Source organism: Alternaria arborescens (genome assembly GCF_004154835.1).
Source record: "Alternaria arborescens strain FERA 675 chromosome Unknown contig_28, whole genome shotgun sequence".
NCBI classification, from domain to species: domain Eukaryota; kingdom Fungi; phylum Ascomycota; class Dothideomycetes; order Pleosporales; family Pleosporaceae; genus Alternaria; species Alternaria arborescens.
In genome coordinates this window covers 67,267-88,151 of record NW_021167883.1, presented here as the reverse complement: position 1 = coordinate 88,151, position 20,885 = coordinate 67,267, and the positions used below count along the sequence as shown (strand labels likewise).

General features: G+C 52.6%; 9 protein-coding genes across 9 annotated transcripts; 5 read left to right on the top strand and 4 right to left on the bottom strand.

Annotated features, from left to right (window-relative positions):
* Positions 1–387: 387 nt before the first annotated feature.
* AA0111_g9583 (hypothetical protein) lies at positions 388–1,705 on the bottom strand (the record flags this gene model as incomplete). The annotated part of the gene is made up of 3 exons (XM_028656157.1): positions 388–1,275; positions 1,324–1,513; positions 1,560–1,705. The coding sequence occupies 3 exons, from the start codon at positions 1,703–1,705 to the stop codon at positions 388–390; spliced, it is 1,224 nt and encodes a 407-aa protein (XP_028502809.1).
* Positions 1,706–2,854: 1,149 nt separating this feature from the next.
* AA0111_g9582 (hypothetical protein) lies at positions 2,855–4,001 on the top strand (the record flags this gene model as incomplete). The annotated part of the gene is made up of 3 exons (XM_028656156.1): positions 2,855–3,209; positions 3,270–3,711; positions 3,797–4,001. The coding sequence occupies 3 exons, from the start codon at positions 2,855–2,857 to the stop codon at positions 3,999–4,001; spliced, it is 1,002 nt and encodes a 333-aa protein (XP_028502774.1).
* A 313-nt stretch (positions 4,002–4,314) lies between these two features.
* Positions 4,315–6,573, bottom strand: AA0111_g9581 (hypothetical protein; the record flags this gene model as incomplete). The annotated part of the gene is made up of 1 exon (XM_028656155.1): positions 4,315–6,573. The coding sequence occupies one exon, from the start codon at positions 6,571–6,573 to the stop codon at positions 4,315–4,317; it is 2,259 nt and encodes a 752-aa protein (XP_028502773.1).
* Positions 6,574–6,915: 342 nt separating this feature from the next.
* On the top strand, positions 6,916–8,421 carry AA0111_g9580 (Aspartate aminotransferase; the record flags this gene model as incomplete). The annotated part of the gene is made up of 4 exons (XM_028656154.1): positions 6,916–7,026; positions 7,127–7,205; positions 7,264–8,267; positions 8,320–8,421. The coding sequence occupies 4 exons, from the start codon at positions 6,916–6,918 to the stop codon at positions 8,419–8,421; spliced, it is 1,296 nt and encodes a 431-aa protein (XP_028502772.1).
* Positions 8,422–10,586: 2,165 nt separating this feature from the next.
* On the top strand, positions 10,587–11,325 carry AA0111_g9579 (hypothetical protein; the record flags this gene model as incomplete). The annotated part of the gene is made up of 3 exons (XM_028656152.1): positions 10,587–10,607; positions 10,753–10,922; positions 11,016–11,325. The coding sequence occupies 3 exons, from the start codon at positions 10,587–10,589 to the stop codon at positions 11,323–11,325; spliced, it is 501 nt and encodes a 166-aa protein (XP_028502748.1).
* Positions 11,326–12,196: 871 nt separating this feature from the next.
* On the top strand, positions 12,197–13,369 carry AA0111_g9578 (hypothetical protein; the record flags this gene model as incomplete). The annotated part of the gene is made up of 1 exon (XM_028656151.1): positions 12,197–13,369. One exon carries the CDS (start codon positions 12,197–12,199, stop codon positions 13,367–13,369), a length of 1,173 nt encoding a protein of 390 aa, XP_028502752.1.
* A 240-nt stretch (positions 13,370–13,609) lies between these two features.
* Positions 13,610–14,772, bottom strand: AA0111_g9577 (hypothetical protein; the record flags this gene model as incomplete). The annotated part of the gene is made up of 2 exons (XM_028656150.1): positions 13,610–14,389; positions 14,629–14,772. 2 exons carry the CDS (start codon positions 14,770–14,772, stop codon positions 13,610–13,612), a joined length of 924 nt encoding a protein of 307 aa, XP_028502783.1.
* A 1,185-nt stretch (positions 14,773–15,957) lies between these two features.
* Positions 15,958–19,298, bottom strand: AA0111_g9576 (hypothetical protein; the record flags this gene model as incomplete). Its single annotated transcript, XM_028656149.1, has 3 exons — positions 15,958–16,088; positions 16,145–18,709; positions 18,800–19,298. 3 exons carry the CDS (start codon positions 19,296–19,298, stop codon positions 15,958–15,960), a joined length of 3,195 nt encoding a protein of 1,064 aa, XP_028502784.1.
* Positions 19,299–20,378: 1,080 nt separating this feature from the next.
* On the top strand, positions 20,379–20,885 carry AA0111_g9575 (hypothetical protein; the record flags this gene model as incomplete). Its single annotated transcript, XM_028656148.1, has 4 exons — positions 20,379–20,416; positions 20,467–20,539; positions 20,594–20,705; positions 20,755–20,885. The coding sequence occupies 4 exons, from the start codon at positions 20,379–20,381 to the stop codon at positions 20,883–20,885; spliced, it is 354 nt and encodes a 117-aa protein (XP_028502776.1).

Genomic DNA, 20,885 nt, shown 5'->3' with positions numbered 1-20,885 from the left:
TCTAGGATTCGACAGGGTCAAGTTTCAGCTCAACGCGACCAAGAAGAAGCAATCAATTAGCATGGATGAACAGCTCTACTCATCCAAGCAAGCATGAGCTCCATTGCGGGGTTTTATAGCTATTCCCAGCTGTAGAGGGGTGCCTGTCATCAAGTGCGGGGAAGCAAGGATACATGTGGGTATCAACAGCACGCGTGCATGCGGATCCGAACGCGTTCCGCTCATTCTCATAAAGTTCTTGGCTATATAACTACACAGCTAAAGTACATCCGTAGTGCTGATTGTATGCGCACGTGAAAGGTGCGGGGAACACTCTAGTCCCTCCAATCGGCCGCCAGGTCACCTCCGCAAGGTTGAGCCTCATCATTAGGTACATATCCGACCGATCTACTCTACAAAGGCTGTAAACGCCTTGAGCTGCTTAGTAGCCTTGAACTCTAACTCTACACCTGGCGCGACGAAGAAAATGTAACCTGCACTCAGCTTGTATTCCTTGCCGTTGCCCTTCATGGTACCCTCGCCTTCGGTTACGATCATGACACTGGGTCCGCCAAGCGACCGGATGGCCTCGGAATCACCATCGCCCACGGTTGTAGCCAGCATGCTGAACTCGCTTAGAGGAGGCGCGTAGAGTTGCGTCTTGCCGTTTTTGCTTCCATCGAAAGGTTTCGCTGGTAGGATAGCCTCCTTGGCATCATGTGGTGTGAAGGTCAAAGAAGAGCAGAACATGTCGATGTTGTCACGGTCAGCACGCGGGCAGAAGCCGGTGTTCAAAACGTTGTTCGATCGGGCCATGCACTCGATGATATCACCGGAGAGATATGCGTGAATGCCGTCGGCAGGAATGTAGATGCTGTCACCAGCCTTGAGCTGGAGGTAGTTCATGGTGACGAGGGCAACAAGAGTTCCGTTGTCCGCTTTGTCGTACTGCTCAGCCAAACGTGGAATCATGTCCGGGATATAGCTGAATTCGCCGAATTGCTCCTTGGGAATCTTCATCAGCGCGTCGTTGGTCTTGCGTACGGCATCCTCAGAGGCCATGAGCATTTCCCTGACAACGTGCTTTAGAATCTGATCATCGAACTCGGGCTTCTTGACCTCTGGAAGGAAAGGTTGAAGAGGTGGCAGCTGCATCAGTCGCTCGATGTCTTTGAGTTGCTTGAAGCCGCAGAAAGCTTCAAAGTCGCCCAGAGCCAACGCGATCTCTGGCTTGTGGTTTGGGTCTGTGAATTGATCAGGGTTCTTTGCATGCAGCTTCGAAGCCAAATCCTTGTTCTATAATCGTGTTAACGATAGGTATGGTGATGTAGAAATGTAACGTACTGGATGCAATTGTAGTGGTAGGGCCTTTGCTATTGACAGGACCTTGGGTAGGTATGGCAGCTTTGTGTGGTTGAACTTGTCGGCAGTCTTCTTTCCAACAAGCTCATCAGGATGCCTGTCGAGCACCTTTTGAAGGTCCTCGCCAGTCTCTAGGACATACGAAGGCAACTCAGGATATGTGCCCATCCACCTGTGGAATGTTAGATAGCATTCGGCCATATCATCAGAAAACTTACATCTCAGCATAGCTTGTGTTCTCATCAAGCTTGAAGTCTGTGCCTGGGGTCTTCTCGCACAAGGTCGCAGCGAGCGACTTCGAGCCTTGCTTCCCCCAGGGGTACTGGTTGCAGTCGCATTTCAGTTGCATAATCTTCTCAACCATGATTGCGGTTTGTTGTGTATTGGTGGATAAGATGGATTAGGATGAAGTGTAATTAGAGGTATGACTTGTGAGTTGGAAATGGATGTGAATAGATGCTGGGAAGATGGCGATCTTTCGCACTTTTCATATGGGTTTTGTCCCTTTACTGTGACAGGTAGCCGACGTCATAGCGGGTAACGCAGAAGTAGCTGCAAAGCTATGAGCTTCTGATATTAGCAAGCAAGCGTCACATCGCGGATTGATGAGAATATTGCTTGGCAACTGTACCGAGCTTCCGCTTTAGCTGCGGGTCTCCCAGCTGGACTTTTCCATCACTCAAGGTGTTGATACAACAGTTCACTAGTCTTGGCATGCGTGCCTTGAAGACGTCGTGGTAATCACGCTCTACGTGATGTATCAGCATACCCAATAAGTGTACCTGTTTTCCCATTCTATAGATTTCGAGAAATGCTTCTTCCGCGCAGCGCATACATGGTCAACTCATCGCGGGTGAAAGTCGGCGAATACGAGCGTCTTCGCAACGAGGCCAACCAGCGTCAGCTTCCCGTATCGACCGACTCCGCTTAGTAGTCGCGAGTACCAAGACCGTAATGTGTCTATTTCTGAGACGATTGTTAGGCTGACAATGCTGTTGTATGCGACAGGTTGACGATGCCGGGCTCGAAACGGAGTTAGGGCAACCTGGAGGAGTTGCACCATGTGCAAGCGTGGCATTGAGCAGTAGAGCTAACAAGGCCAGAAGCATCAACAATTGACAAGTAGGTCGATTCCGACTGTCAAAAGGCACATGGCTGCTCATGGAAGCGCGACTGCGCATTCTCAGTGCCCCCTGCCTGCGGCCGCTAAGGCAAGGTCCCTCCTGCCAAGGCCTCCAGGGCTATCGTATCGCATCCCATGTCGTCGCGTGTACTTTAGGAATTTCGTCCCTTTCTGCGACCGCACAGCAGCCCCCGTCCCTCAGCTGTGCCTTATTCTATTGTATAGGCTGCTAAACCGTGTTCCCGTCAGCAATGGTGTCGTAACGATTTCGACGCCATATCCCTTCTTCTTCAACCTCACGATCTACACGTCGCATCTCCCGCTTCGCTTCACCCAACCGCAATTGCGATCACTAGTGATCTCCCCGACCACGGACGCTTATCACACACCATGCATTTCGCCATGCCCCCAAGGAAGACATCGCGACCACCGCCATATGCAGCCCGCAACCAGAGCGGTGGAATTGCGCTGCCGCCTGCGCTCAAGAACCTCCTACGAAGCAGGGCAGGACGATTGATTGTCGGCGGCATACTGGGCTTCTTTGTCCTGATATGGATGCTGAGTGGCAGCGGCGGGACTAGCAGGGCCAAGTCTAAAGTTGGAGGTTGGACAGCAGCAAATATCCCAAAGCCGAACATCGGGAGCGGACCGCCTGTGGTGGTGGTGACGGTTATAGACCCCAAGGCCGATCCAGTATGGATGCAAAAAATCAAGAGCAATAGGGAGGAATACGCCAAACGACACGGTACGTCATGAGCCTCTGCAACACACATCGCATTAGATCCCTACTCACAACCACTCTCAGGCTACCTAACCTTCTTCCCCACCAACGACCAATACCCCATCTCCAACTCGCCTGCCTCCTGGTCGCGCGTCCCCGGCATCCGCCACGCCATGACCCTCTATCCTACCTCAACCTTTTTCTGGTACCTCGACTCCAGCGCCCTCATCATGAACACTGCTCTCCCCATCCACACCCACCTGCTCACTCCCGCCAAACTCGAAACCCACATGATCACCAACGCACCCGTCGTGCCGCCAGACAGCGTCATCAAGACCTTTGGCAACCTCAAAGGCGACAGAATAGATTTCGTCGTTACACAGGACAAAGATGGACTGGCGCCGAGTAGCTTTGTTGTGAGGAACGGGGAGTGGGCAAAGTTCTTCTTGGATGCTTGGTTCGATCCTATTTACCGAAGTTACAACTTTCAGAAGGCCGAAACCCATGCTTTGGAGCATATTGTCCAGTGAGTTTTCTCCTCCTATATCCGCGTTCGAAGAATGAGCTGCGTAACGCTACAAGGACATGATCGCTGACTGTCAAACCTTTAGATGGCATGGGACCATCCTTGCTAAACTAGCCATGGTACCACAGAACCTCCTCAATGCCTACGCGACCGGACCCGCGGCTGAGAAGGATGGTCAGTACAAGGACGGAGATCTTGTAGCAAACTTCCCTGGCTGCGATAAGGATGGCAAGACTTGCGCAAAGGAACAAGAAGCATTTTGGGCTGTTCTTGAGCAGGGCAAGAACTAGGAGCAAAGTGCATAGGCATATTGCTTGGAAAGATTGGTCGCCTTCTGATAAGGAACACTTTGCAACGCAAGAAGAACAGGTAGAGGTTTGGAGTAGATTTGTATTGGAAAGGTAAAGATCGATATTGGAGTATGGCGTACGAGCTTGCACTGTCCCGAGGACCAGAGATGATGATTCTACGCATCATGGAATCATGTTGCGTGGAACATGATTAACATTAAACGTTGAAAAGTACAACTATAGTTTGTCGTAAAACGTGTCATGACATCTTGTACATAGCTAATCTACATGTTGTTTGAGCAACAAAGTCTTCCTACTCAGCACCCTTTGGCTTCCTCTGCTTCTTAACACTGACCATGCTCCTTCTCGGCCTAACCTTCCTATCCCTACTAGCCACATACTTGGGCCCACTGACCATGCTCGCACACATCGGTCTCCTCTGTCCCACAAACTTGCCCAACGGACTGAACACCTCCACTTCGGGGTAATCCTCCTCCCACTCCGCCATCCGATCCTTCATATGGTCGTCGTAGAACTCTTCCTCGAGCACCTCTTCCGGGTCTCTCCCTTCTTCCTCTGCCCTCGCAATCGCAGCGAACTTTCGATTCTTCCGCTCTTCTTCCTCCTTGAGACGCGTGACACGGTCGAACTTGGCTTGGTTGGGATCTTTCTTGACGAGACCAGAGGGTTTCCAGCCTTGTGGTCTGCGGGTTTGCGCTGAGACTTCTATCCATCCTACACCCTCTACCAAGATGTCTGTGCTCCATACGCGGAAAGGCAGATTCTCAGGTTTCATCTTACCGGCCATGGGCGAAGTAACGGGACCAGCAAGTTTCTTGGTAGCATCCCATTTGAGCTGAAATCTACCGGCGGAATTCATTTTAGAGCCTACATTGGGGGCGAGTATAGGCGGGACTTGGAGCTGGCGGTCTGAGGTTTGCGCTTGGTAGTCTACAGCTTTTTCTGTGCGGGTTACGTGGGGGTGGATTGGTACGAAGGGATGGACGAGGAAGACTAGGTCGGGGGTCACGGGTGTGATGCGGATCAATCCACCGCCGAGGATGAGAGATTGTCCTGGTTTGATGGTGTAACGTTCGGAATTAATGCGGTTCTTCATTACAAGGTCATCGTGTGCGGTGGGTTGGACGAATGTCTCTAGGCCTGGTGTTGTGCGTGCAAGACCGGGGAGATCGATGAGCTCGCCTCTGTTGTTGCCAAATGGAATGCGGATTGGAGACGCTGTTGTTCCGGGGAGAGAGGAGGCAATTGGAAGGACAGGGTACGGGGTGTATGGCTGCGGTGGTGGGAGGAGCGCGTCAGGATCGAGTTCATCCTCTTCGGGTTGGTCCTCAACTTCTTCAGGAGGCTGATGCAGATGTTCTTGAGGTTTGTTCTTCAGACGTTCCGTCTCAGCGTCTTCTTCGGCAAGCTGCTGATACACCTGCGTGAGCTCATCCAGTGTCTTTGCGCTGTTGATCATTGTTTCACGCTCGGCTGCGCTCCGAATCTTGCGCACGTCTTGGTAGTCTGCTCCTCGTCCTTTGGGAAAGACGGCCTCGAAGAGGTTTGACTTTCCCACGTTGACCTTGCCAACCATCCATCCTGCGCCTCCACGCTCCCAAATATCTTCCTTGACCTGTTTGGTCCACCACCCCCGCTTTGCGCTCACAAGTCGCACGTTACCCAACCGCGCATTCGCATTTTGTCGTCCTAGCGCATCTCGAAGCACGTCTCGGACATATGGCATTAAGACGTCTACTTGCTCCTTTTTTGGCGCTAACAAGTCAGCTCTTGTGATGATGAAACTGACCTCTGCAATGCGGTCATTGGCCACCCATCCCTTGTGCTTTGCTCGTCTGTTCTGTGTTCGAAGTTTGGGTATTCGCAGGGACGATTGGAGGTTGGGTACGATGGAAAGCGGGAAATCGGCGGCATCAACGACATGGTAGATGTGATTGCGGCGATGGGGCGACTCTGCGATCGTCTGCTGTATAGAGTCAACGGTCGGGTGGTGTATAGGCGATCCTACGCGGTGATGGAGGAGCTTGTGGCATCGGTCGCACACAGGCGTAGCAGGCGGTTCGTTGTCTTCTGGTGTCTCGGAGTTCTGGTCTTGGAGCCCCAATTCTCCCAGTAACTCGGGATTTACATTTTTGAGCGCCTTGGTATAGACATCGTCCTCAGCAGTCGCCTCTTTGGGTCTGTTTGGAACCCAGTCCAAATATTCCCGTATCACATTCCTATCTACATCATAATAACCAGCCTCCTTCCTGTCGTATATCTGACTCGGCGCACCGCATCCCGGGCATGCTCGTGGCAGTTGCCTTTGAGTTGAGGATGCCTGTGTTGGAGGATGTCTGGGGGAATTTTGGCTGTTGTCGGCGGGGGGGGGAGTGGGGTTTATTTGTTCTTGAGGTGTAACAAGAGGCGAGGATGCTTTTGGAGTTGGGTGCTCGGGGACCCGGCGGCGAGGGGCGATTATGGGCGCTCTGAGCAATGCGGGACAGAGGAACAGTGGTATCGAGGCTTCATGGTTCAGCAGCGTCCTGACTTGCCTTAGAGCTGGTCGCATACTGTGAGAGAAGTCTGGGCACTTCGGAAGAATGTACGTTCAATAGTGAAAGGACGCAATTGTCCCCCACGCAACGCGACGCGCGCATTTGCCATGAAAATTAGTTAACGGGTGTCGGAGTTAGCAGGGATGTCTGGCCTAAGCGAATCGGAGGGACTGTGCCTCGGCGAGTCATAGCAGCTCGCGCCCGCGCAACGGGGAGTTTATTACTTTTCTGGGGTATTTCACACTCAGACCACCTGCTTCAATAGCTTACACTGTACCCGCGAAGCTCTATAACCCCTCTCTCTTCCACCCATCCTCGCTGCCAATCCCCCCTTCCACCCCGCACACAACCACAACATGCTCGCGTCATCAAGAACAGCGCTGCGCCAGGCGGCGACTAAGCAGCTGTCTCTCAGGACCAGTGTCCGAGCTGTCTCCGCTTGGTCGCAGGTACCGCAGGGTCCTCCAGTAAGTGGCAAAAGCAATTGGGCCCCAGTCGTCTTTCGCAAGTGCTAACAACATATCCCAGGATGTAAGTATAGCTTCTGAGAGAAACATCAGACAATAGCTCACCGCCCCTCCTCAGGCCATTCTGGGTATCACCGAAGCCTTCAAGGCTGACAGCAACCCTAAGAAGATCAACTTGGGTCAGTACACACATTGTGACATGAGCACAAGGAAGGCGCGACTGACAGACATGCGCAGGTGTTGGCGCCTACCGCGATGACAAGGGCAAGCCCTACGTTCTGCCATCCGTGAGGGAGGCAGAGGAGAAAATCATCAAGTCAAACCTCGACAAGGAGTACGCCGGCATCACCGGTGTACCCAACTTCACCAAGGCTGCCCTCAGGCTCGCATACGGCGAGGACTCAGCTCCTCTCAACCAGGACAGCATCGCCGTCACCCAGACCATCTCCGGTACCGGTGCCCTCCGCATTGGCGGTGCCTTCCTCGAGCGCCACTACCCCGGTGCGAAGACCATCTACATTCCCACTCCATCGTGGGCCAACCACAATGCTGTCTTCAAGGATTCCGGTTTGAAAGTCGAGAAGTACCGCTACTACAACAAGGACACCATTGGCCTCGACTTTGAGGGAATGGTTGCCGACATCAAGGCCATGCCCAAGAACAGCATTGTCCTGCTCCACGCCTGTGCCCACAACCCTACTGGTGTAGACCCTACCGAGGAGCAGTGGCTTGAGATCGCTGAGGCTGTCAAGGCTGGTGACCACTTCCCCTTCTTCGACATGGCTTACCAGGGCTTCGCCAGTGGTGACACTACCAAGGATGCCTTCGCCCTCCGTCACTTCATCAAGGAGGGTCTCCGCCCTGTCCTTGCTCAGTCCTTCGCCAAGAACATGGGTCTCTACGGCGAGCGTGTTGGTGCCTTCTCCGTCGTCTGCGAGTCTGCCGAGGAGAAGAAGCGTGTTGACTCTCAGATCAAGATTCTTGTCCGCCCACTTTACTCTAACCCGCCAGTTCACGGTGCCCGCATTGCGTCTGAGATCCTGAACGACCCTTCTCTCAACAAGCAATGGCTTGGTGAGGTCAAGGGCATGGCTGACCGCATCATCACCATGCGTGCCCTTCTCAAGGAGAACCTCGAGAAGCTCGGCAGCAAGCACGACTGGAGCCACATCACCTCGCAGATTGGCATGTTCGCGTACACTGGTTTGACAGCTGAGCAGATGGACAAGTTGGCAAAGGAGGTAGGTTTATATCCTGCAACTATCTTGAACTTTACGCTAATCGCGACAACAGCACTCCGTCTATGCCACCAAGGACGGCCGTATCTCGGTTGCGGGTATTACCAGCGAGAACGTCGGCCGCCTCGCCGAGGCCATCTACAAGGTCAAGGGTTAGAGTCATCATGACATTGTTCCACTTGCTTCCGTGAATCAGCGACCCTCGGTATGGCATAGCTTGACGCCAGCATTGTACCATACAGACAGCATCAGCGGCTAGATTATACAGTATCAAATTCTATGAGAGTCTACGAGAAATGAAACGGCTCACGATCCCCTCATCCGCGTCACCGTATCTTCCCTTGTGTTTTCGGATCGAGGTATCTGATTCGTTCAAATTAGTTGATGCTACCATCCCTAACCGAAATTTTTCCAGCTTTGACATCACCCACTAAATCCCCACACCCCACGAGTCGTTGGTCATTCCATCGTGAAACCATCGATGATTTGTAGATCTTTCCTTAATGTGGTATCGCCTGTACCTCGTACTACAACGACGCTAGTTCCCGCGCGCTGGGACGCCTTCATCGCGAAAGGCCAAAGCATACGTACCGGACCGGTTTCGCTGGCTTGCATATGCGGCATCCCCAAAAGGTCGTCACCCCTCTACAAGCGGAGCAGAGTCGGTTCTTGTCGCGCACATCCCTCCAAGAACCCAGCCTTGCGTTCTCCATTATTCAGTAAGCTGTTCCGGTACCGCACACCGCATCGTTCAGCAAGTGTCCTCACCGATAGAACCACCACGCTAATCACTCCGCTCGGTTACCCTGCAGCTGCGATCCGCAAGTTCCTCGTCCTGCACGTCTGAATCACGGGCGCTGATCCTGGGCGCTTCCATGTAGTGTTGCTTCCGTCATCCGTACCCCCTGCACGAGCAACAGGAAAGTATCGACGCCTTGCAGCTCGGAGGAGGCCGGATGAACGAGTATGATTCACGCGTGCAGGTTCCTGCAAGAAAAGAAGTCAGGGTCTATGGAGCATGCCTGTTGGTGGGTTTGATACCCGGACCTATGGCGTTTGTTCGCATAGGCGGATCCGTATGCTGGCAACGACTGTGATTATTTTGATAGGATAGCTACATGGCAATTGTGAAGCGCGCAACGTGCGAAATTCAACGGTGACCCGTCGACGTATTTGTGTGCGGTTAATGCTGCTGGGTTGGGCTAGCAGATGAAGTTCCAGGGTCCGGGTAGGTATGCACGATGACGATGGCTGGTGAAGTGACGTCGTTGCTCTCACGACGAAAACCAACCCTCGTCTTTCTTTATATTCGTACGCTGGCACCCCGCCCTGACCCTTCCAACAGCGGGCAATAGCAATTTTCCGAACGCTTCCAGGCCTTCTTGGCACACTGTCAAGTTGCCGTCTTTATTTTCCAACCTTTTGCGCACAACGATTGCATGCGCTGCCGACGGGACAAAGCGGTGCGAGCGAGGGTCTCTACTAGCTCCATCAGCCGTAGAGGACACCATGGAGCGGGCAACCTGCCAGGTCAGAGGCCTGACTCCACACGACATGGGCGCGTTACATTACTTTTGGCCGGACAGCCGATGAGATCGATAGGGGCCATGGTCGCCAGTCAGCCGTTGGCAGAGGGTAGAGTTGGGCTTTGTGACAGGCGATCAACGGCGAGTGAAGGCTGCCGATTGACGTCGAGGTATCCACCCACATATAGCGAAAGCCTTATTTCTGTGCTCATCATTCCGTGCCCCCCCTCTTTTGCGGTGATGCAAGCATCGCCATTCTGACTTCTAGAACACGGCCGACTGTATATGAGCAACGTGCCCGTGACCATCACTGCCGCTAAATTGCTTTCTTCTTATCTCACCGACTCGACGTGTCGTCCCAATCTACCGCGAACAGCATAGCTGCAGTCGCTTCTCTCGGCAACCGATCCGTGGAGGCTTTAGCAACCTAAACGAGCAGAGGGGTTGACTAAACTAAGGCCTCTGTACGTAGTAGTTCGGCAGACAATAACAGTCACACTCGCATTTTCCCCCCTTGCCCTGCGTCCGTAACCACTCTTCTCTGCAGAAGACGACAACTCTAATAACGGCGCTCACAGCAACAACGGGCCGACCCTTTCGTCATTCACTAAGCTAGATCCAGCCACAGCCAGTGAAACGGACAGCCGCACGGTCCACTACTGAGGCGCGAAAAAATATCCGTCGCGCCCACGTCTTTGAAACGCTGCGACACCAGTACACGAAGGTGTCGACAGCATCGCCTCGAGGTTGAAGAGGGCTTTCTGTTTCCCGGATTTGCTGTTCGGTCTTGTTCAAAATGTCGGTTACCGACGACAAGGTTCGTGTTGCCCCTCCATTACCTGCTTTGCTCCTGCCTGCGCCCCTCCATGTCCTGCAATTCTCCGCACGTGTCGACCCTCCTGCTGCACACATCGCAACACGCGCCTATAGCTTAACCGCCTAACCTAAGAAATTCACTACAGAGCGGCGACATCATGTCGATCCCTGGTGCGGAAGACCAAATCGACCCAGCCACCTTTGAGCAGATTCTCGAGATGGATGAGGATGAAGTCGAGCGCGAGTTCAGCAAAAGCATCGTCTACGACTTCTTTGGCCAGGCCGACCAGACCTTCAAGAAGATGGACAAGGAGCTGTGAGTGCCCCTGTGTCTGCCCGGGCATCACCATGGCGTGCTTGCGCGCGCAATGCCGCCACATGGCGAATGCGATGGCTAACGCCACAATAGCGAGAAGAAGGAAGGCAAATACCTCAAGGAGCTTAGCGAGCTAGGTCACTTCCTCAAGGGCTCGTCCGCCACGCTCGGCCTCACCAAAGTCAAGGACTCGTGCGAGAAGATCCAACACTACGGTCAGCTCAAGGACGACGCAGGCTTAAAGGATATCACCGAGGAGAAGGCGCAGGAGAACCTGGCCAAGATTATCAAGCAGGCCAAGACAGAGTTCACCGACGTCAAAGAGATTCTGAAGAAGTTCTACCAAGACGAATGCGACGAGGAGGAGGAGGAAGAAGAGCCGCCCGCGAAGGCAAAGGCCTAGGGCGCAGTTTAGCCAGAGCTACGGCGCGAGCAACCATCTCGCACTCGCCACGCTCAGCTAGAGGAGACGGCATCGTAGCAGCCAAGCCTCGGACCGTACTCTCCAACGAGCGACATTCGACTCCGGCTTCGCGCCCTACAACCACTCCTCAACCTTGACGAACTTTTTTCCTGTGCGACATGCCTCTCTCACGTTCCTCGGAACGCTTTTTGTGTACATGTCGTCATCGGGCCAAGGAGGAAATTACAGTACTCTACATAGCCTGTCCTCAATGTTTTCTATTTCCGTCTGATCGCATTGCATAGAATATGAATAAATGTTAACCGTTCCTTAAATTGCACACATGTGCCATCAACTGTTCCTCAGCCCTACCGGTGAAGGGCCGAACGAGCGCCCAGCGGCGGGCGCATATCACTCACCCCACCTTCGGGACCTACGTCACCTTTTGCACATGGCCTTTGCCGAACTTGGTACGGCGTGTGATAGGCTAACTTCCCAGACCCCAAGAAAAGTCAACACCATGAGTGGTTCCATCGTAAGGTCCTTTCTCGGTTCCGTTCTTGTAGCCTTGCCGGTCTGCCGTCTGTCATGTGGCGTTTAGTGAGGCGCGCCTGATTTTGCCCGCTTTCTCTTCCCTCGAACCGCTCGTTCAACCACTCTCGCTTTTGCACAACTTTTCTGACTTCTTATGCTCTTTGCGACCATTCCGCGTCAGGCTGCTCCTGGACCAATCAGTCGCGGCGCTACTATCACAACTGCTATCGCGCACTCCACTACTCGCTACCAACGAAAGAACAGAGTCGTCCGTCGTTCTCTACAGTCGACTCTAGCTCAATTTTCTCATACCGCATCCTATACTACATCACCAATTATGGGCAAGAAGAAGTCCAAAGGCGAATACAACGACTTCCTAGATGGCGAGAAGTTGCGCGACAACACCGAAATCAGAACGACATTGCAGGGCTTCGCAGCAAGAGATATCTCACCATCGCTCGGACAACAAAAGCATACAGGTAGCAAGAACCAAACCAAAGGCGGAGCAAAGAAACCACAACTCACACACTTCTTGTGCCTACCCTTGGTCACCGATACGAGCAAACCCCAACTGCAAAAAGGACTGGAGAGATTCAAGGAAGACCTAGCAAATGATGGCCCGGTACCCACAAAGGCTGTCCGGCCAGTTGGCACGTTGCATCTAACGCTGGGAGTAATGAGTCTCTCTCCCCTAAAATTAGAAGAAGCGAAGCAAAATCTGCAAGACTTGGACCTACACATCCTTCTTCGCGACATCACCCATCGACGTGTGGCGGAGAAGGCTGCCGAATCTGGCGAGATAGCAGAAAACCTCAATGCAGCAGCCATGCCCGACACAGACGCTTTGACGATCAATCTAGGATCTTTGATTCCCATGCAAGCACCACATAAGACAAGCGTTTTATACGCAGAGCCTCAAGACCCATCACAGCGCTTACAACCTTTTGCTGCGGCGTTACGAGAACAGTTCACAGAGAAGGGACTACTGGTGGAGGATACTAGACCATTGAGGTTACACGCAACGATAATGAACACAATCTACGCGAAGCCGAAGAAGAATGGAAGGGGGCGACCCAAGAGCCAAAGACTCAAAGATGGCTTGAAGCACATGGAACACAAAGTCTCGCCCTACCACCACCACCACCACCACCACAACGGCGAAGACACTCAAAACACCTTAACCAACGATGTCAACCCAGAAGATGAAACTGCATCCACAGCAGGCTCTCTAGATGGCAACGAAGCCACCACATCTCCCGATACCTCGATAGCAGAAGCACCACGTCAAAACGGTGAAGGCCATGGTCCAGATGGCAAGAGCTGGATGCGCTTTGATGCTAGTAGTTTGATCGAGAAATACAAGGGGTTCATCTGGGCGGAAGGGGTTAGAGTGGATAGAGTTTGTATATGTAAGATGGGAGCGAAGAAAATCTGGAGTGGAGGGATAGAAGGGGAGGGTGAAGTGGTAGATGAGCAGTATGAGGTTGTTTGTGAAAAGGAAATCTTCTGATGATGAAGGGTCAGATGGAATATATGTTTTGCAGTGCTGGTTCATGGTAGATTCGAGGAAAGAAGATGTGGTACTACGCTTGTTGAGGTAGACGATCAGGCACGTATCACTGAGATACCTGGCTCTGGTCTAACGCACCAGGGTGGGTACATAGTACCATACCTCACAATTGCAGGCGTCGCAGTGTACCTGTTTCCCACGCTACAACGCTCTCGACCCCCCAATTTACCCATACCACCTTCACTCCCCACGTTGTAGCTTGCTGATTTCTGCTTCAATCCTTTCCGCCTCCTCAACCAAGCCTTTCTTCCTTTTCGCTAAATCCCTCATCCCTTTCTCGCCAGCCTTCCCGTACAATTCCAACTCTCGCCTTGCCAGTGCCTCCCGATCCCATAGCGCCCTCTTACCCCCACCCAATCCCTTTCTATACTCTTTCAGCGCATCCACAAATTCCGGTGGTGGAGGATGGAGTAGAGTATGGATCTTAGCCTGTAGACCAAGTAAGATGGCTTTCGTCTGGAGGAGTTCGGCGGATGATTTGGTGTGTCGGGCTAAGGCGCCTTGTTGGGTTTGCTCGAGGGTTTTGATGCTGGTTGAGAGGAGAGTAGAGTGCGTGTTTAGTAGTGTTGTTAGGGTGTTTGTTAGATGCGTAGTTGCGGCCTGGAGGTCGCTGGGTAGGGACTCTGTGGCGGAGTTTTCAAGAGTCTGGGCGGTACTTGCTAGTGAGGAGATTGGTGGTACGGATGATGGGGAGGCGATCATACAGAGGTAGTCTGCTATGGTGACGAGTTGGGTCGATAGAGCGGAGGCGATGAGACCTATGTTTGAATGGAAGAAACCGATGTCGCTGGAGAGGATGTCTCGATCCGATGCTGAGATTTGACCATTCAATTGCGCAGTCACAATCTCTATAACCGCGTGGAGGTCTGGTGGCAGATCCATAGCTTTTGATGGAAGGGTTGACAATGATGTTGTGAGGATTTGAGTTGTATGCAAGGTTGTGAGGGCGGAGGTTAAGGTCTGGATTCCTGTTAGCATGAAAGAGTGACGCCAGGACACGGCGTAACTACATGAGAGTAACGAAGTATGAAAAGACGGAAGGATAGAGTAGTTGTTGATAGCAGATCTGACGTAACTTTCATAAACGATCAAACGACAGAACACAGAATTATGCATTGAGTACCCCGAACAGAAAGAGACGGCAAAGATTGAGGACGAATCTCGAAATCTTAAATATGCGACATTGAGAGTATCATTACCTTTCGTATTTCATCATGCACGCGCTGCTTCTTCGTATCTCTCGTAGAGCCATTAGGGTTGAGCTTTCGGGTGCAAAGATCCTTGTACAAGATTTCAAAGTTGGGATTGCGTTGCAGCACTGTAGGATCGATAGGTGGAAGCATAATGTCTCCTGTATCTGCGTGGCGTGGCTTGAAGTTACAGCTAAGAGGGACGTGACGCGAATGGTGACTAGGTGCAGTAGAGGTAGGTAGCAGCGGGCGCTAGATAGTTGTCAGCCTAGCGGCTTGGCCGACACTTCACTCATGTCGCCGATCGTAGAAGACTAATCAATTTGTTCTGCTCGAATCTGGTGTTCGAGTATTAATCATCTTAATTGAGAACAAAACTCGTCAGAAGTCTGACACGGAATTTTCGACATCCAACACATTTCACGATGCCGGAAACACGAAACACAACTTCGACATACCACCTCTACAACCGTGCAGGGTCGTCATGTGCGCGCCGAGTTCGCATCGCCCTGTGTCTAAAACGCGTACCCAACGTCCGTACACATGACGTAGACAAGTACTCAAGGACCACCATCGGAACAAAAGAGTATCTCGCCATAAACCCCAGCGGCGCGGTACCCGTCCTGATCCAAGAAACAACATCATCAGGACATTTCACCAAATCACGCTTCGTAATCACGCAGTCCACCGCCATATTGGAGTATTTGGACGAAACATTCCCGTCAGTTTGTCCCTTGTTGCCGCCCGTGTCTAAACCGGAGGTGAGAGCAAGGGTGAGAGAGTTGGTAGCGATAGTGACGCAAGATATGTTTCCTTTTGCGAATCGGAGAAATGGATTGAGATTGCGAGAGGTTGCTGGCGCGACGGAAGATGGGCAGCGAGAATTCATACAGAGAGCTCTGAACGAGGGTTTCGATGCTTATGAGACGATGGTGGGGAAGTACGGGGGGAGGTATAGTGTGGGTGATGCGGTAAGCATGGCAGATGTGTGCCTTTTACCTCAGGTGTTGCAGGCGCAGCTGTGGGGCATATATGTGTTGGGATGTGATAGATGGCCGTTGATCAAGAATGTCATAGGACAACTGGGTAGAATTGAGGCGTTTGCAAGGGAGATGGATGATATTGCTGTAGATGATGCGACAGTCGTAAAACCACTGCCTTGAAGCAGCGCTCGCAGGCAATGAGTAGCGGATATTTTTACTCGCTTGATGCAAACTATAGAACAGCAGCGCCGTAAATGCTTGGAACTGAACGCCATGCCAAATGCCAGCAGGACTAAACAGATGCACATGAACAATGCGAGAGAGAAACCCATCCAGATGATAGCACGACAGACCTTTACATGACGGTGCAATTCTCCTCCTGTTGTTTCTGGTTTGTCCGACTAAGACGTTCTCGCTTCATCTGGACTTTGCTTCCACCACGCTTGAGTTCTTCAAGTCGCTCTTGAGCTTTGGGAAATTTATACGCTATGAAAAGGTTAGTATTCTCCTTCGCAATATAACACAAAGTTTTAGGAACATACCTGCAGCCCGTCCATACCACCGTTTCGCCTCATCCAAACTCCGTGGGCAGCCTATGCCCACTTCGGTGAAGTAGCCCATGGCGAAAAGCGCTTTTGGCAGTGGTGGCTCTGCGCACGCTGCTTTCCGTGCCCAGAGATAAGCCTCAGTATCGCTTTGCTCGAGGATACCAGATGTACCCGTGAGGTACCAGCCCGAAAGTGCGAGTTCACTCTGATGTTCTTCCTGAGCAGCTGCTTTAGTGTACCAAGCTATGCTCGTGCGCGCGTCAATAGGGCAGCCCAGAAGTCCGTATTCATAGGCTTGTCCGAGACGAAATTGAGAAAACTTGTAGCCGAGATCAGCTGCTTGGTGGAAGAGCGATAATGCATATGCCTCGTCGCGTATGACGCGTTCATTGCCGGTTTGCGCTTCGTAGATGAGTGCCAATTCGTGGAGCGCGTGAGGATTGTCTCGATCTGCTCGATCGGCGGCTCGCTTGAGCATGTTGATGGCTTCGCCGAAGTTCTTCTGTTGGCCGAGGAGCCCCTTGAGGAGAATCATGCCCATCTTATACATCGCAGGTGTGTCTCCTAATGCAGCAGCACGTCGATACCACTGTACGGCTTTGAGGGGATCCTTCTTGGTGCCACCGCCTTCCTCATGGCCCATCTCGCAGCAAACGGCTGTTCGATAAGCACTTGCAGCATGGCCACCCTTTGCAGCAGATTGATAGAGCGTGAACGCTTCTTTCGTATCTACTTGCAGGCCAAGCAATCCTTGCCCGTAGCAATCGGCGAGATAGAACATGGCGTCTGGGGAACCGTTGCTGACTAGCTTCTTGATGATCTTGTGAGCCTCGAGGATAAACTTCTCGCGATTTTTGTTTTTTGTCCTAGAGTCAGCTGTGCCTCCTTCGTCGATAAGTACACTCGATGCTTCTACAAGCTTTTTCGATAGTTTCAGACCCGTAACAACATCGGCCGGATTTTGCTTAAAAGTGTTGCGCAATCTATTGAGCTCATCGTAGGTAACAGGGTGTGACACTGCACCTTGTCCACTGTGACGCTGTGTGGATGGGTTGCTTTCGTAGCTGGCACGCCCAGGTTCACTGTTGTATTGTCTGACGGGTGGTGGCCTTGCATTTTGAGGTGCTTGGGGCTGCGGTACCTGTGGCTGTTGTTGCATGAGGCCTTGTCGTACAGGCATTGGATGCGCCGGTAGTGCATCTGGGTTCGACTGCGGTTGAGTAGTACCAGGTCTTCTGCCCATTGGGTCGCTCGGATTGCGACTTGGTGCGGGTGCAGCTGTTCCTGGTCGTTGGATAGAGTTTCCGGGTGCGGGCGACGCGAAGTTCCTCATTGTGTTCGGAGGTGGTTCTGAGTAGGTAGTGTCGTCTGAGTAGACCCTCTGGGGCCCAGGTGGAGGACGCCCATATCTTGAGTCCATGTTGGGCGGTTGGCCATGCATTGGACCTTGATGAGGTGGTCCGCCCTGCATGCCACCAGGCGCCATGCCCCTCTGAGGCGGTTGTCGTCCTCGAACGCCATTTGGCATACCATTGGGTCCTCCAAAGCCGGTGTTTGCTCTTGGCACACCTGGCATTGGCGGGGCATCTGCAGCCATTTCGTGTACACCATTCGCATACTGCCCGTTGAGATCAGGTTGTGACCGGCTTCGCTGCATCTGCCCCTGGGGGTTATTATGCCCCATATCTTGAGAAGCAGCTGGCGGAGCGTAAGCGCTCAGATCATGGGACGGTGATAAGTGGTTGTCAATTGAATCGCCTCTCCGATGCCTGTTGTTGGTCTCCGGGATAGCATCAAAATTGGGCATATCTATCGCTGAGTCTTCCTGTCCATAATAGTCATCGTAAAAGTTGTCTAGCCCTTGTTCTTCGCTGTGAGCCTGTTGCTGCTGGTTCGGGGCTTGGGGCTGGTATTGCGGCTGTGGCTGCTGTTGTGGCACCTGAGGCATAGGAGGTCTTTGCCCATGCTGCATTGGAGGTCCGTTTTGTTTCACACCACCAGCAGTTGAAGGCCTGGGAGGGATGTAATCTGGTGATACAGGCCCATAGTAGCCGGACACAGCACCAGGCTCGGCAAATTCTTGCTGACCATTGTAGCCGGTCCCTTGGCCTCCACTTGGTGTTGTATGAGGCATCGTTGCAGATCGCTGTGTATTTGGGCCGAAAGCTCGCCTCGAAGGCGACATGGGATCCGATGTGCGATGTGGTTGTTGTCCTCTACCAGCATCGACATTCATGGGTGGTGGTCGCTGTCCAGATGGCATCCGGTTAGGGACAGGGCGTTGGCCCTGGCCCTCAAAATGCCCTGAGTCCTGCCGGGGATTAGGCATCGACCTCGGCTGTGGTGGGCCTCGATTCTGAGGCGGCATGTGTTGTCCTCGCCCAGATGAGCCCGCAGGCTTCGCTTGTCCTCCGCTATCCTTGATGTTCATTTGTGCCATGCTCTGGTCGAGAGGTTTCGAGCCACCTTGCTGCGACTTCTGCGTTGGGAAAGTCGGAAAGGGGTTGTCATAAGCAAGAGTCTTGGGTGATGTTGGTTGAAAGAGTGAACGATCCAGGCCTGTTGACAGTAATTAGTACGCGATGTTGTCATGTAGACGTGTAACATGCCGTCCTCGCCACATGGAAAGATCAGGACTTGGGGACATACCTGGTGGTCTCGACGCACTACGTCCTTGTTGTGGGTTGGACGGCGGTTCATTTCCTCGACCTGTTGGTCGGCTTCGCGAATCCTGTCGCTGCTGCGGAGGACGCTGGCTCTGAGGCGGTGGTCTTCGTCCTTGACCTTGTTGGGATGGTGGTTGCTGATAGTAGGGCTCATTGTACGCTTCTTCCTGGTAATACTGGTCTTGCGGCGGGTGTCTGCGGCCCTGATTTGGCTGTGCTGATCTCGAGTACCCATTCACATCTTTGTAGCCACCTTGCTGCTGCGCATTGCCCCACCCTCCTTGCTGCTGGTCATAATGGCCATTATTCCATTGCTCATTGCCGCCCTGGTCATAGCCGTAGTCGTAGTCGTAGTATTGTTGCTGGTCATAGTGGTTGTCATAATTCTGGTATTGCTGCTGCTGTCTTTGCTGTGGTCTTCCTTGGTCGTAATATTGCTGCTGCGGCTGCGCGTAATTGTCGTGTTGTTGTCGATGCGCCATGACGGCGGCGTTATCGGAGAAGCCTAACCCGAGGCTGTCTGTGAAGAGGCTAGTGAGCGATGGTGATCGCGTCCGACCGGCGGGGCTGCAGCTCTTAAAGGCACCTGGGGGGCAGTCTCTCTAGAGCCGGAGCTCGTTAGGCTTGTACGTAGCGTAAGCTGGTAGTCGACGTGGGCTTGCCGTTGGCCGAGCTGGCTGTGAACCGGGCTGCGTGTTGCTTGCAAAGTTGACAGGGGTGGTACAAACTCAAAGAACGGTCATATGGCCACCAAGAACCAGGAAGACCTTACGAAGGTGAAAGTCGAGGTGTTGAAGGAAGAATGTCAATAGTAGAACCCTCACTTGCACATGCTGTACAAAGCAACGCCAATTGGGGGCTGCCGCTGCCGTCCTCAAACACGGGGTGACCTCTAATTAGTTCGATCTTGCGTTTCAACCACCCAGCGCTGGTGCAACCCAGGAAATGAATAAGAAAAGGTCCCGCTTTAGCTTCCTTCGGCTTTGAAACGCGAATCCAGGACGACTGGGATTCCCGAGCAGGCGAATCGTCGTTGTTAAATTGCATTCGCATGCGAGTAGATTAAATGAGGCATTTGCGAATGACACCTGAGTAACACCGTCAGCTAGAGTGACAGGGAAATCGACGTGATGATCAGTATCAGCCCTGCGCAAAACAACCCAATTAGTCTGTGTCACGCAGTCCCTATACGGACCAAGTCGCAGAGCCGCTGGAGATCATACACATCATGCAGTCCAAGAACAGCCTACCAATGAACGCGCAGACGACGATGCTGATCGCTGGCCCTCAGCCTCGGGTAAGCGTTCGCCGCCTGCAAGCACTTGAGACCCACTGCCGGATGATGCAGCCACAGTGGCGGTGCAAGCACACGTGATCCTCGGCGCGTCGAGCTAGCTTCATTCGATGAACAATCCATGGCACTTGTGTGGATCGTCGACTTCACCACTCTAGCTGCACAAGACTCCACCAACAACCCCGATACTCTGATACAAAGGCCACAACTACAACGGGAACTTATAAGACACCTTCAGAGAGATTCTGAACATCACCAAGAAGTCATCATGCCTTCTATGTCAACCTATATCAAAGCCATCTCCGGGTATGTTTGCCTTACGAAGGCGTACGGGAGTGTGCTAATGTTAAACTTAGAGGCGCAATCCTTGTCATAGGGGGCCCTGCGCTCGTATGGTATGTTACACCAACCGAGGAAGAAATCTTCAAGGTATGTATACTTTCCCACGTGCATACGCCAAATAGCTGCTTATATCCCGTGTAGAGGTATAGTCCGGAGCTGCAGAAGAAGGCTCTTGCAGGAAGGGAGCAGAGACAGAAGGACTTTGACGCATTTGTCGGTCAATTGAAGGAGGCTTCGCGTTCAGACAAACCAAGTCAGTATTTCTTCTGCAGTCATCACCAGGATCGCACTAACGGAATTAGTCTGGGCTGCACAGAAGGAAATGGATGCGAAGAGGTCAGAGGCGGAACAGCAGCTCCGCAGAGAGGAACGGGACGCATATGCTGCTGAAAGCCGGAGAAGGCAAGCAGAGATCAGAGAGAGCGCGAAGTAG